Genomic DNA, 14733 nt, shown 5'->3' with positions numbered 1-14733 from the left:
GGGGTGTGGCCTAGTGAATGACATGATGAGCTTGAGAAGAAGAAGAAGAATCATCTTTTATTGTCATGAGCATGCATGCACGCATGCACACAAAATTTGTTCTCTGCATTTAACCCATCACAGTGAACACATTCACATATTAGTGGAACACATTGGAGCAGCTGAAGCTGCCCTGGGAGCATTTCGGTGTATCAGTGTCTTGCTCAAGGACACCGCGGCCGTGAGTCCGGGTGATGTTGGCGGATGGTCCAGTCGGGGTTTTGAACCTAGGTCCCCCACGGTGGCAGGCGATGATCTTAACCATTGGGCCACGGCTGCCCGGTTGGTTGGTTGGTTGTTTGTTTGTTTGTTTGTTTGTTTGTTTGTTTGTTTGTTTGTTTGTTTGTTTGTTTGTTTGTTTGTTTGTTTGTTTGTTTGTTTGTTTGTGTGTGTGTGTGTGTGTGTGTGTGTGAGAGAGAGAGAGCGAGAGAGAGAGAGATGGCCGACGGCAGGTCGTTGCGAGCAAAATAATATTTCTATTTTTTTAGACTTCAAAACATACTCCTTTAATATTGAGACCTTAACAAGATGTGAAAAATAAAGACATGCACATAAAAGTCCATTTTTTTTTTTTATTAGCGTCAGTATTTTCCAACAATGCAGAGAGATGGATGGAGGAGATCACAGCATATCATAGCAATCCCCTCTAGTGCCTAGGAAGTGCTATGATCTTACGGCGATGCCCGTGAACGATCTCGTCCATCCAGTTGGTTCCACTCTCGGGGCACGGACTCGATCGCTGCACTGTTCGGTCCACTTGCGATCGATTCAATGCCCTGATGACATCATCAAAAATTGCCATTCAGCTATGTTAAATTCCATCCGTTCATTTTCTCACTGCTTATCCCGGCTCGGGTCGCGGGTATGCTGGAGCCTATCCCAGCTAACTTTGGGCAGGAGGCGGGGTTCACCCTCAACCGGTCGCCAGCCAATCGCAGGGCACATAGAAACAAACATCCAATCGCACTCACATTGACACCTACGGGCAATTTAGAGTCTTCAGTTAACCTACGGTGCGTGTTTTTGTGATGTGGGAGGAAAGCGGAGTACCCGGAGAAAAGCCACGCAGGCACGAGGAGAGCATACAAACTCCACACAGGCGGGGCCGAATTTGAACCCGCAACCTTAGAACTGTGAGACAGAAGTGCTAACCGGTCGCCACCCGTGTTAACTTTTTTTTTTTTCCCTCTTGTTCACCAATGAACATTTTAGTTGGTGCTCAATTGCTAACTGTTAGCCAGCTCCGGCCTGAAGAGACTAAAGTCTGATGTCCGGACTTTCCTGAACCACCACGGTGGCATTCCCGGACGGACAGATTGGTGGATGGACGGATGGATGGACGGCAGATCAACAGTGCGCTGGACTGGTGAGCGTGTCGCAGCTCCGGGAGTCTTAAGGCAGAATCAAACACGTGACTTTGTCCCTCATGGATCCGCAAGCTCCGTCCTCACAGCAGCAGCAGCAGTAGTCGGGTTCTGCTTCTGGTTCCGGTCCACCTGGAGAACAACACGTGTTCTTCTGGACTTCCCTCGATGGAAACGGGAACAAAGACGGAGGAGCGGCGGATGTCCCCACCCTTCGAGTTGCGCTCGTCACACGTTGGTCTCCAGACCGTTCATGTCCACCGCGCAGTGGTCTTTGTTCTTCTTTGGGTGTCGCGGGGGGACACGGGGCTTCCTCGTGTCGGGCGGCGGCCGCACGCCCTCCTCCAACCGCATGAGGCGCGCCACGTCGGGCGGGACCGCCGCGTGCGTGAACGGCAGGCGATAGTTGCCGTTGGTGTTGTGACAGTTCGCGAGCGGAGGCGCCGCGACGGCGCCGGGGCGGCTCTCGCAGATGAGCGGCACCTGCGCGCCGCCGCCCAGTCGGGAAACAGGAAGTGGAGAAGCGGGAAGTCAAAAAACAGGACATGAGACTCTGAGGAAGCAGGAAGTGGGAAAAGTTGGCGGGAAGGACACAGGAAGTGGGGGGGAAAGGATGCAGGAAATGAGGAAGTTGGAAACCAAAAAGTGATGAAACAAGACATGAGAAAGCAGGAAGTGAGGAAGAGAGGGAGGAAGCAGGAAGTAAGGATACAGGAAGTAAAAAAGGATACAGAAGTTAGGAAGCAGGAAGAAAGGGTACAAGAAATGAGGAACATGGAAACAAGATGTAAAAGAAAGAGAGAGTGAAAATGTAGGAAGTGAGGAAAGAGGAAGTGATTAGCGTCATGTGAGGAACCAGAAATTGTACAGGAACAGGAAGTGAGGACACAAAAGTCAGGTTACAGGAAGTGATGAAGCAGGAAGTGAAAGTACAGGAACTCGGGCAGTAGGACATGAAGAAACCGGAAGTGAGGAATTAGAACGTGGATAGAGTAGAAAGTTGAGGCAAAAACATAAAGAAGACGGTATACAGGAAGTGAGAATAAAGGATGCAAGAAGTGAGGGCACGGGACACTGAAGCAGGAAGTGAGGAAACAGGAAGCGAGGAAGCGAGTACTCACCCCGTCTCCCTCCTTGATGAAGTCCTTCCTGCAAATGTGCGCCATGATTCCGGTGGCCAGGGCGTCGCCCATGACGTTGACCATGGTGCGGAAGCGGTCTCTGCGCGGCAGGACGCGACAGCGTGACGACGGCGTACATCGCAGACGCATTTGCCAACACGTTCGCCGCGGAAACCACTTACAGCGCCCAATCCACGGCGATGATCAGGCTGATGTCGTCGGTCGGCAGGCCCACGGAGGTCAGCACGATCACCATGGTAACCAGGCCCGCTTGGGGGATGCCCGCTGCGCCGATGCTGGCGGCCGTGGCCGTGATGCTGTGAAGGAAGGAAGGAAGGAAGGAAGGAAGGAAGGACGGTCAGCGGGTGGCGCCTGTTTGACAAGAGCACGCCAGAACAACAGCTGGCGCCGAAACTGCACAGTAAGCCGCCAAAAACGAAAACCTGCTCGACAACCTCTCCTCAAAATGTCTTCAAAACACTTTTTAATATCATTTCAAACTCACCCCAGAAAACTGAATGCAGCTCTGCTTACTCTGTATGAAGGCTCATTTAGCCCTATCCTCCACACACTCAATGACTTTGTCTATAAAGATACAGGAAGGCAGGAAAAAGTATACAGGGTATGAGGAAGTAGGAAGTGAGTGGGGAAGCAGGAAGGAAACCGGAAATGAGGAAGGAAGGCGTGAGGATACAGTCAACTTGAGGTAGGAATGGAGGATAAGGGAAGTAAGAAGTCACAAAGCAGGATACAGGAAAAAGGGCACAGCAAGTGAGGAAACAGGAAGTAGCCATTGAGGATGCAGGAAGTGTGGGAGTGGAAATGCAGAAAAAGGAAGTGGGGAACCAGGGAACCAGTGAAGAGGCACGATGTAGGGACACAGGAAGTGACAAAGGAGGCGATGGCAAAAGTAGGAAGTAGGAATTGCGGTTACAGGAAGTGAGGTTGAAAGGTTCTGTGGGGTCCCAACGACCTGATGGTGATGATCTGTCCGAAGTCCAGCTCGTAGTTGTTGACCTGCGCGATGAAGATGGCGGCCACGGCCTCGTAGAGCGCGGTCCCGTCCATGTTGATGGTGGCGCCCACGGGCAGCACGAAGCGGATGATGCGCCGGTCGATGTGGTTGTTCTCCAGGAGGCACTTGAAGGTGATAGGCAGCGTGGCCGAGCTGAGCGCAAAACACAAAACGCGACCGGGGCCTCGACGGTGAACCGCGCCGTGACCGGACCGCCGCGCTGCACGTACGCCCCCGGACGCGTCGTTACCTGGACGAGGTGGCCAGGGCGATGAGCAGCGCCTGGAGGATTCCGCGGATGTAGACGATGGGACTCTTCTTGGTGATGAAGAAGTACATGGCGGGCAGGATGAAGAGGCCGTGGAGCACCAGGCCGAAGACAACCGTGACGGCGTAGAAGCCCAACTTCTTGCCCATGGCCGACGGGTCGCTCATTTCCAGGATCTTGCCCGCCACCAGGAACACGATCCCGAACGGAAAGTACCTGCACCAGCAGGGACCACGGGGAGCGGCTCCATCAAACCCGATACGCTACTCGCTAAGTACGAGTACGCTACTGTCCTGCACTGCCTTCCAAATTATCGTGCAAATGATATTTTCTCAAATGACTAATTGTGCTCGCAATGGGAATGTTTTTCAGCAAACTTCCCAATGAAAACCGTGTTTTGTTTTGTAAAGAAGAAACTCGAAATGCGCTGTTCCAAATGATTACGCACAACAGAGTTTCAAGACATTTGAATTGAATTTGCAGCATTAGGAGGTCCGACGGGTGGCGCATTCCAAAGCAGGATACAGTGGAATCTGTGAGGCAACGGCTACTGCTTGATCAAAGTCCACACTTAACCCCGAAGGGATATGCCACTTGCTGGAAATTTGTCTTGACACCACATATTTTCAATTCACTCGAACCTTTTACAGACCCAAACGCGGTTGCGCTACGGACTCCCCGGTATCCCCCATCGTGGCAAACCTGTACACGGAGGACACGGAAAGGAGAGCTCTGAACTCTTTTCAGGGAACATCTCTCCAAGTCGTCGGTACGGACGTGCGGATGACACGTGGGTTCGATGCGAAAGCCGAGAAGTGCGAGTCTTCACCGAGCACACGGACGAACTCGGTGGACAACGACATGGAGTTCACACGTGACGATGTCAAAGACAAGAAGTTGCCTTTTTCGGACCGCAAAGTAGTCCACATCGGAGACGAGAGCTGATAACGTTCCAACCGGAACGTGAGGGCGCGAGGGAGGCCCTCCAAGCCTGTGCTTACCCCAGATGGTCCTTTGTGAAAAGGGTCCCAAATTCCAGAAGGCACAGGAGCAAGGTGGATGAGAAAGAAAAGAGCGACACACGCAACAATATTGGCATTCCCGATGGATCCGGTCTGTCCGAGAAACTCAGGACACAACATTCCAGGACACTTCAAACCCGGCGACACGCTGAGACAAAGGCTGCCGCACCCCAAAGACCGCACACCACACGCAGAAAAGCAATCTGGTGTATGTGAGGAACGCACACATACGTACATTGGGGGGGCACGGCACAACGCGGACGGGCAAGACCGGGCCGTCGACCTGCACCTCCGAGAGAAACAAAAACACAAATGTGCATCTTGTGGGCAGGGAAGACAGGTGGTTTGAAAACGGAGTGAGAGAGGCCATATACACAGCGGTGGGAAAACCACGGCTGAACGGAGGAGGGGGCTAGCGACATCATCTGTCTCCTACTTACAACGTCCGTTCCAAAGAAACTGAATAGTTCTGCCTCCAACGAACGGCAAGACCGCTTTACTACCGAACGGAATATCGACGAGGGAGTTTCCACCCCACGACTCCGGCGGACGGACAACGGCCTCTCGGCCAGGCGGCCGGAGGGCTCTCGTCCTTTTTTGCGTTCCAAGAGAATGATTCCATACGTGGTGCGGGGAGTGCCTCCAACTTGAAGCGTAAACCATTGAGTTTGTTGCGTGAACGGATGAAGGCTGCTCAGATGAGAGGACAAACAGACAAACAATCCATTCAATGCCCTGACAATGAAATGACCTGAATGTTCTCACGCAGGAGGTCATATTCACAATCAGAAACATTGTAACAGGTCAAGCTACGTTTTCAAATACGACCCCTTATCTGATAGTAGCTTCATAATTCTTCCATCCATCGAACTTGTATTTTTGTATTATTATTTTGGGGGGAATTTTCTTTGCAGGATGTCAGAATAGCCTCCTAAAGCCGCTGGTTTGATATGAAGTACCCGCCACCCTTTTAGATCTTTTGCTCTTGCCTCCCACCCTCTAAATAAATCTTTTGCTTGAGGATGCTCCAAAAGTTCTCAACGGGGTTGACGGTCGGGGGTGGATGAGGGCCAGAGCATGAGTTTCTCTCCTTTTATACTCAGTGCAGCCAATGATGCTGCTGCATTGTCATGCATGGAGATGATCTTGTTACTGACAATGTTTTGGGTTTTTTTTCAACGATGGAGGAAAGTGGTCGGTCAGAAGCTCACGAATCCGCCACCTCCTTGCCCCCCCCCCATAGCGTCCTTCCCAGTATTTTTTTTAATTGATATTTGAATTATTATTTTGTTTGGCCAGGTAAGGCAATTGATAATAGTCTCTATGGGGTGTGTGTGTTGTCTTGAGTCTTCTTCATTTTGATATCACACACATTTTTGCCATTTGGTGGATTTTATTTTTCATGCATTGCTCTTGATCTTTCACTCAATGTATTCTATGTTGAAATGGGTTTGTATTGTTTTCAAAGTGTGTTTGAAGATGTAATTTTATTTTTTTCACCTGTATTTCTACATCCCAGATGTTCACTTGTCGTACCCCCGGCGTCGGAGGGGAATTTACTGTACTCGATCTCATGCTGCAAGGAATGCCTCCGCTTCATTGGCTGCACTGTGCATAAAAGAAGAGCGAGGTCACGGTGTGGCCCCCGTCCTCCCCTGACCTCAGCCCTGCGGAGACCCTTTGGCGCATCCTCAAGTAAAAGGTTTATGAGGATGGGAGGCAGTTCACATCCTGACAGCAGCTCTGGGAGGTTATTCTGACATCCTCCAAAGAAATTCCAGCAGAAACTCTCAAAATAGTCAGAAGCCGAACGCCAGTCAGAATTGTGCAGCTGCAATCCAATCAGGGTTCTTATGTCAAAACGTAACTTGACCTGTTACGATGTTTTTGTTTGAACTGGCTTATGCTTGCAGTAAATATGACCTCCTCATGCTTCAAATTCAACTCCATAAGGATTATTTTCAGTTCTTTAAAACCAATCAAATGTCTCGAAACTCTGTTGTACGTGATCATTTGGAACAGTGTGTTTTAAGTTGGTATTTTACCCAAAAAGTACTGTTCTCCTTGGGAGGTTTGTTCAAAAACATTCCAGTTATGCTCTAACAGTTGATGACTCGAACTTGACGCTGATGGTCATTTAGGTCGGCTATTTAGGAAAATCTGAGAAAATTAGCGTTTGCGTAATTATTTGAAAGTGAATTTTCAGTATGCCTTGAGCGAGCTTGCGAAGAATGCAATGGAAGATAGACAGAGCGGAAGAACCCGAGCTGGATCAGTCCTCAAAAGCCTACGTCTGAGGCACGAACCCCATTGAGGCTGAAGTTGGAATCTTTTGAACATCGGTGCACATCGGACTTACCAAATAACAATGGCGACAATTTTGAGCACAGCCTCGTTCAAACTCTGGCAGAAGTTGACCAGGGCGCTCCCGTTTGGACCCATCCTGCCCAGCATGATACCTGCAGCAACACAAACGCTCACGCACGAGTTCCCAGAATGCCATGAAATCCCCGCTACGGAAAGGTGGGGTCGCCCCGATCTGCCCGATGTTAATACTCATTACCCATGGTGGCTGAAAAAATGACGATGCCGAGGACGTTCATGCCGTCGCTGGTTCCCTCCTTGGTTCTTACGAGCACGTTCGGAGGCGGAGTCAGGTCGAGTGAGAAGTTGCGGACGTCGCTCCCGTTGTCGTCCCGGATGCCGTAGATGAGCGGTCGCGGCGTGCCGGGCTCCGGCGTGGCCTCGGTCTGTAGGGTGTACTCGCTGCTGGTCCGATACTGACGCAAAGCACAGAGCGACACGCACCGTGGCGGTGGCCTTCGGGACAAAGCGGTGGACGAACACGACGGCAGACGAGATGACGGACAAGACGGTGGACAATGTGGACCGCACGACCGACAAGATGGGAGACGAAATGGCTCGTAAGCCGTCTCTTTGTGTCACCTGTTGGAAGGTAGCCTGGACCAGGTTGGCCGGGAACATGTTTCTGCAGGACAAAAGGTATAAATGGTGTAACTGTTGTTAAATGTAGGGATGGGCGAGTACCGATACCAGTTATCGGTATCGGACGGATACCGGCCTTATTTCAATGTATCCGCTACTCGTTAAGGCTGCAGATACCAGCCACCGATACGTAAGGCAACAAAATCTGATGTCCGGTTAATCCTCTGGGCCAATAGGTGGCTCCACACTGCTCCAGTTTGACACATCGGCGAATCGTCATGTGAGTACTTACCGATACCCAAGAATGAGTACTCGTACTGCTATCGATCTGGATTTTTTTTTTTTTAGCGATAGTTCAGTGTCATCCATCCATTTGTCAATAGCGCTTATCCTGTTCAGGGTCACAAGGCGCTGGAGCCTATCCCCGCTAACTGCGGGCCAGAGGTGGACTACACCCTGAACTGGTCGCCAGTCAGTCGCAGGGCACATATAGACACGGACAACCGTTCGCACTCACGTTCACACCATTCACACAGAGCTGTTTTGAAGTCTATTCTGTGAGTGACGGGGGAGCCAGGGCAGAGACCTGAGCGCAGTTATGGGAAGACAATTTGTAGCCGCGTATTAGCTAGCTTCATGGAAGCACGTACTGACTGAACCATCGGGTCCTCCGAGATTGACCCCTGGGAAACCCCACAGTTTATTGCCATTTGATCCGAGACACAAACGTGCCCTTCAAATGTTGTTAAGATGAGTGGACTCGCTCAGAATGAAGTGCGACTTCACGGAGGAGAGGCCTCACCGGATGAGGTCGAGCAGCGCGTCCGCCGAGCTCATGATGGGCTTGGCGCTGTCCTCCGAGTCCTCCTTCTGGGCGGCGCCGCCCGGGTGGATGATGGACACCATGAAGATGCCCACGACGACGGCCACAAAGGTGGTCCACAGATAGTAGGACACGGTGATCAGGCCCAGACGACTAGAGCACTTGGCATCCAGCGCCGCCAGGCCCGACATCAAACTGCAACGGGAACACGGAAGAACGGTCAAAGGTTCTAGGAGGTTCTGTCACTGCCACTCATCCGGAAAACATTTCAAGATTCCCTCAGAGGAGAAAACACCGCAAGCTTGTAGGCTTCACGGAGGCAACATGAAGGCAGTCTGAAGTCAGCATGACGATAAAATAAAGTCAACATGGAGGGAAAAATCTTGACTTCATGTTGGCAACATGAAGGCGACACGAGGCTGGCATTCAGGTAAGATGACGGCAACGTGAAGACACGAAGCGAAAACCATGACAGCGTGCGGCCAGCATGAAGGCGATGTAAAGGTAGCATGTAGGCTTCACGGGAGCAGGACGTAAGGTAACACGTGAGCTTCATCTGCAACATTCTGCCTTCATGTCGGCGTGTGCCGCAAACGTGAGGATCACTGTTGAATCAGCAAAGAACACACACGAAGTGTAACGGGGTGATGCGAGGACCTGGACACGACGAGAGGCAGAATCAACATCTTCAGCATCCTCATCAGCAGCTCGCCAGGAAACTGGAAATATTTCACTTCCTGCGGGAGGAGGAGCGAGCACAGGAAAAGCGCTTTTACTCGTTCCTGTACTAGAAGGTACGAAACGTGAACTGTATCATGTTAAAACACGAACTTTATCACGTTACAACATCATACTGCAGAATGTGGACTTTATTACGGTAAAATTGATCACGGTAAAGCGCGATACAGATGTTTTTTTTCCCCCCGATGTGGCAGCAATACGTTTCCGTGGACACACACACAGAAAGATCGGCTCAAAGGTTCTCGTCGTCTCTGTCGCCCCAAAAAAGCGGGACTAAGCGGGACCATGCCGCCAATGAGCGGTTTCACGCCCATCGCCCCAAAATGTTTTTGCATTTTTCCAAATCTTTTGATGTCCTCGTATTGGGTTGAAAATGCCCAGGATGAGTTTTTCAAGCGTTGCTTCTATTCAAAACGGAAATAGGTTTTGCTCCGATTGCGTCGCCCCCCCCCGCCCCCCCATTCACACCTACGGGCAATTTTGAGTCCTCAACGAAGCTAGCGCCCAGCTAGACCGGAGTACCCGGAGCAAACCCACGCGGACGCGGGCAGAACATGCAAACTCCACAGTCGAGGCCGGATTTGAACCCGCAATCTCAGAACTGCGAGGCAGATGTGCTAACCGGTCGGCTACCGTGCCGCCTGCAGAACTAGTGAAGATGAGTAATTCTTACTAGTGCTTGTCAATACTAGCAGTACTAATTAAAAGCAGTATAGTAGTAGGGCCAGTTGGAAACGCGGTCCAGGGGTCGGGATGTGACATTGACCGGCGAGCATCTCTTGTTTGACCTCATGACAGGTTGCCATGTCGTATGCCGCGTAGACAGCCAGGGAACGTCGGCATCGTGGCCGACGTCAAGGAAGTCGAGTGACGCGAGGAGGAAAGCGGCGGAAGGAGAGGGCGGGGGACGAGGGGGAGGAGGAGGAAGGGGAGGAGGCCGCCTCGGCCTAATGGACGGCAAGCTGAAGAGCTTTTCTGGCGGGCATTAAGCGGCCGCGGCTTAGTTTTGTTGTGTGAGAGCAAGATCGGCAGCCAGTGAAAACACTCACACACGCGCACGCACACGCGTTCGCATGCAGATGCGCGCACACTTTTACTAATACACGTTTACTTGCACTCGTGCATACATGAAAACACACACAACTCATGCAACTCCACTATTTATAGAACACACGTACACAATTATAAAAACGTTCTTTTACAAGAACAAAAATACACGCACCTGTACACAAACACACACACACACTAACATATTAACACGTACACGAGCACAAACGAAATATACAAATCACGCACAAACAACAAGCCATTTACCAACAAAAAAACTCAAAGACAAACACACACAAACAGCTTTGCGTAAAGAGCTGTCAAAGTCCTTTTCTGTGGTTCGGCGGTAATCCCGCACACGGACACGCACGCACGCACGCTTGTTTTGTTGCCGTGCATACAAGTATGGAACGCAATTATTCGATCGGAGCACAACCCTAAACCGTCGGCGGCGGTTATTTTGGGCACGGCAGCGTTTTGTTGACTTCACCTCCATCGAGCTGAGAAATGTTTCCGAAAAATGACGAGGAAAGAGTTCGTAAAACAAAATAAACTAAAACACACAATAAAAATGACAATGTGTGTACTGCAAAGCAGAACTGCCTGAGACAACTGCATGTCCACAGTAAAATAAATATTGTTAGCTAATTTAATCCAGTCCACCACCGCCAGTTCGAATGACTCATCCATAACAGGTAGTTTGGAGAGATAGAGGGAAGATGAAACAATCTTTCAATCGCTTTATTGAACCAACGGTAAGAAAACAAACGCGTAATCCGCACGTTCGTTCACAGGCGGCCGACGGGTCACTTGACGCGCAGACCAGCTAACGGTAATCGTGTTCGCTGACTCCGTGACCCACATTCACAGATGCTACGGTGAGGATGGTGAACGTGAGGATGGTGACCCCCGAGTGGGGAAAAAATGAATACCCGCACGTCACATCCATATTTTGCATTGGTACTTTGAGATAAAATAACGCAGCCACCCCCGTAGGCGATTAGCTTCTAATCTGGAAACCACATCACCAACGCCACCACCTGTCTCGTTGACGATTAGTCCCCAATCGGGAAACTACGTCACCTCCATCGCGACCCGCCTCGTCGGCGATTACGTTGAGATTGGGAAACTGCGTCACCCCCGCCGGCGCCCTGTCTCGTTGACAATTAGTTTCCGATCGGGAAAGTCCATCAGGACACCACCCCGTTGCCGAACGGTTGCGGGTCTGCAAATAATAAGTACTTGAACGCAAGGGTGGGGACCACAGTCGCAGAACCGAATGTGTCGGGAGTGCGTGGCGGAGGTCGTGACCTGCTCGGAGAGTCGGCGCGTCCTGAGGAAGAATCCCAGGAGGCACCCGATGACCACGGCCAGCACGGACATGATGAGGAGGCCATTTTGTTTGCAGACGTTTTTCACTCTCAGCCAAACGGCTTCCAACGCCACCGCCATGCTCGCTCGCTCGCTCGCCTGCCGGGCCCTGGCCCCCCCGCCTCCTCTTCCTCCTCTTCCTCCCTCAGCAGGCCATACAAGTGCCACACGCGGACGTCCCGATTGCCAAACAGGAAGTGAAGAAAAAGCGACTATCCTGATGATGCGCGGCGCTTCTACAGCTCTTCTTCTTCCTCCCTCAGCATCTTCCCGCTCGCCCTCCTCCTGAGCTGCCGCGGCACTCTGCGCTAAGCTCGCACTTTCTGGGCTGGATAGTAACCCGCGCACCCACCCCCCTCTCCCCCAACAATCCCCCGCCCGCCCTGCTCCACCCATCAACAGCTGTGCGGGTCGACAGGTCCTGTCCTGTTACGCGGGCGCTGTAGTCAACGGTCTGACGACAAAAAAGGTTAGCGGAAAAAACGCTACCTCTTACTTGGATGCCTTTCTGTGACTCTGCCAGTCTCTCCGTGACAATGTGAAAATGCCCGTACAGTGATTTGGGAGTAGGAAGTGATGACGCTGTGTTCGGAATCATTCGCTCATTCCCTATGCACTCATCACTACATGGGAATGTTTATAGAGCGGACTACGTGGTTGGCTTTCGGCCTGAAACTATTCATCGGGTACTCCGTGATCCATAAAAAGAGTTTCATGTCGTGGACTATATAGTTGACTCTAGGGCTGAAACAATGAATCCAATAACGGCTAATATCGCCAACACAGTCGACCGAAATAAGTGTTCGCGTTGGAAATCTTTGCAAATTCTCGACTCCCTGATGACTACAAATGTTTATATTGCGGACTATATAGTTGACGATGAATTGGAAATCGGCCGGCGGGGAAGACGTCACGTGACCGCGCATTTAGCGGAGTGTGTGCGTGTTGTGCGCGTGGCAGCGAGGCAACGTTCACGCGCGGGGCGTCGAGTTGGCACGGCTTCCATCGATCATAAATGGCTCCCTCATGAGAATCGCGCTAGCGGATTAACGGGAAGCCATTAGAGCAAATGGATGCGCTGCCGCCCGGTCACGTGACTTCTGTTGTCGTGGCATTTGTGCTTTTGGTTGTGTGTGTGTGTGTGAGAGAGAGAGACATCTGGCTCTTGTCATCCATATGAAAAGATAATCGGGTATTTTTTTCTCCCGGGGTGCACCACGCCCCTTATTGGTGTGTCGACACACTACAGCGGCCACAATTAAGCTAACGATGCTAACAGGGCATACTTCGGGGCGATGCGCACACTTAGCTAAAACAGCCTATAAACATCCGACTTTTCTATTTTCCGACTTTATTCTTGTTATGGTTAGTGGTTCACTTATTTTCCCACGTAAACATTTCCTGCGCAGTTAAAAAGGTTTTATGATGATGACAGTTTGACCCGAGAACAGACTTTGTTTACTTTTCATTATTTCCCCTTCAAGGCGACGCCTGTCAAACTCCTGAAGTTTGCAGATGACGCCACAGTCATCGGCCTCATCGAAGACGGTGACGAGTCTGCGTATCGACAGGAAGCTGCGGTGCGGCCGACGCGACCCGGAGCGGAACGCGCTCGAGACTGTCGAGATGATCGTGGACTTCAGGAGGCGTCCTTCGCCACGGCTGCCCCTCACGCTGTCCAGCTGCCTTGTGTCAACCGTCGAGACCTTCGAGTTCCTGGGAATTACGGTCTCTCAGGACTTGAAGTGGGCGATCAACATCAACTGCTACAAAAAAGGACAAACTCCGACTGCGACGGACAATCAAAACTGCTGAAAGGATTGTCGGTACCCCCCTACCTACCTTTGAGGACTTGCACGCTGCCAGAACTAAGACAAGGGCGTGCAAAATCCTCTCTGACCCTCCACATTCACCGGCTCTTCCGGCTCCTTCCCTCAGGTAGGCGCCGCCGATCAATGCAAACGAGAACGAGCGGACATTCCGGCAGCTTCTTCCCTCTTGCCATCGACTTCTTAAACAGCGAACCTACAATTCCATTGCAACATGCTGCCAATTGTTTTGTCTTGAGTTCGTTGTCACATTTCTGTGGGGCCGACGATACATGACTCGTGCACTCGCTGTCGTAGTGTCGCCGCGCTGCGCTATTTGCATATCTGTTGACCAATACTGGCCGCTCATGTGCCAGAGTAGCATCTGCAACATTTGCGCAATCGACATCGTCCCGGATGATCGCACTACTAGTCACTTTAGACTGCATACATTCCTCGAAGTCTCGGCGCCCTTTGCACCGGACTATTGCGATATTAGTCATTCGAACTGCTCGACGTGCTAGAGGGCTCTGCATCTTTTTGCACAATTGTTTTTGCAAAATAAAAAAATAAATGTACCGGCATTACCAGATAACTAGCAACCCTTTATTGCTCAGTGACTGTTTTTTTTTTTTTTTTTTTGTCAATGTCTTTGTGTCTCCAAAGTGTTCTCCGTCAATCGACGGTCTGTTGTCGTACTCGAGCGGCTCCAACGACCGGAGACAAATTCCTTGTGTGGTTTTTGGACATACTTGGCAAATAAAGATGATTCTGAGTCGGATTCTGATTTCCCATCATCGTCATAGGATTATGGTTTCAAATTAGGGTTTCAAACTAGGGTGAGTGTTTTAATTGAGGGTTAGGCGTTCAAAATAGGGTTTCAAAGACAGATTAAGGTTTGAAATTAGGGTTAGGGGTGTCCAGTCGGGATTGAGGTTTCAAATTTGAGTTCCAAATTATGCTTTTAAATCAGTGTTAGGGTTCCGAATTTAGGTTTGAAGGAAGGGTTATGGTTTTAAATCTGTGTTTTAAAGACAGGGTTCAGGTTTTCAAATTTGAGTTTTATGAGTGTTTAAAATCAGGTTTAAGGTTTCAAATTAGGGCTTCAAATCATTGTTAGGGTTTCAAATTAGGGTTTCAAACCAGGATTAAGGTTTGAAATGAGGTT

The 14733-nt window shown here is 50.6% G+C and overlaps 1 protein-coding gene across 11 annotated transcripts; it reads right to left on the bottom strand.

Moving 5' to 3' along the window:
* Window positions 1-532: 532 nt before the first annotated feature.
* Window positions 533-13229, bottom strand: slc1a7b (solute carrier family 1 member 7b). Of its 11 annotated transcripts, XM_061684102.1 has the most exons (12): window positions 11698-12091; window positions 9256-9335; window positions 8578-8793; window positions 7776-7818; window positions 7393-7649; window positions 7189-7288; window positions 3790-4023; window positions 3459-3692; window positions 2707-2841; window positions 2525-2624; window positions 1615-1956; window positions 1449-1535 (listed from the first exon to the last, which is right to left on the bottom strand). In XM_061684102.1, the coding sequence occupies exons 1-11, from the start codon at window positions 11836-11838 to the stop codon at window positions 1655-1657; spliced, it is 1842 nt and encodes a 613-aa protein (XP_061540086.1). In that variant the 5' UTR covers window positions 11839-12091; the 3' UTR covers window positions 1449-1535; window positions 1615-1654. The 11 variants fall into 11 exon arrangements, 10 of the variants coding, with proteins under 10 accessions (XP_061540084.1, XP_061540081.1, XP_061540083.1 ...); XM_061684100.1 differs by lacking the exon at window positions 11698-12091 and adding an exon at window positions 13220-13229 and having other exon boundaries at window positions 533-1956; window positions 3459-3664; window positions 9230-9335; XM_061684097.1 differs by having other exon boundaries at window positions 533-1886.
* Window positions 13230-14733: the final 1504 nt, after the last annotated feature.

This window comes from Phycodurus eques, chromosome 8 (assembly GCF_024500275.1).
Source record: "Phycodurus eques isolate BA_2022a chromosome 8, UOR_Pequ_1.1, whole genome shotgun sequence".
NCBI lineage: Eukaryota > Metazoa > Chordata > Actinopteri > Syngnathiformes > Syngnathidae > Phycodurus > Phycodurus eques.
The sequence above is the reverse complement of the archived record's forward strand: the minus strand, read 5'-3'. Positions and strand labels throughout refer to the sequence as shown.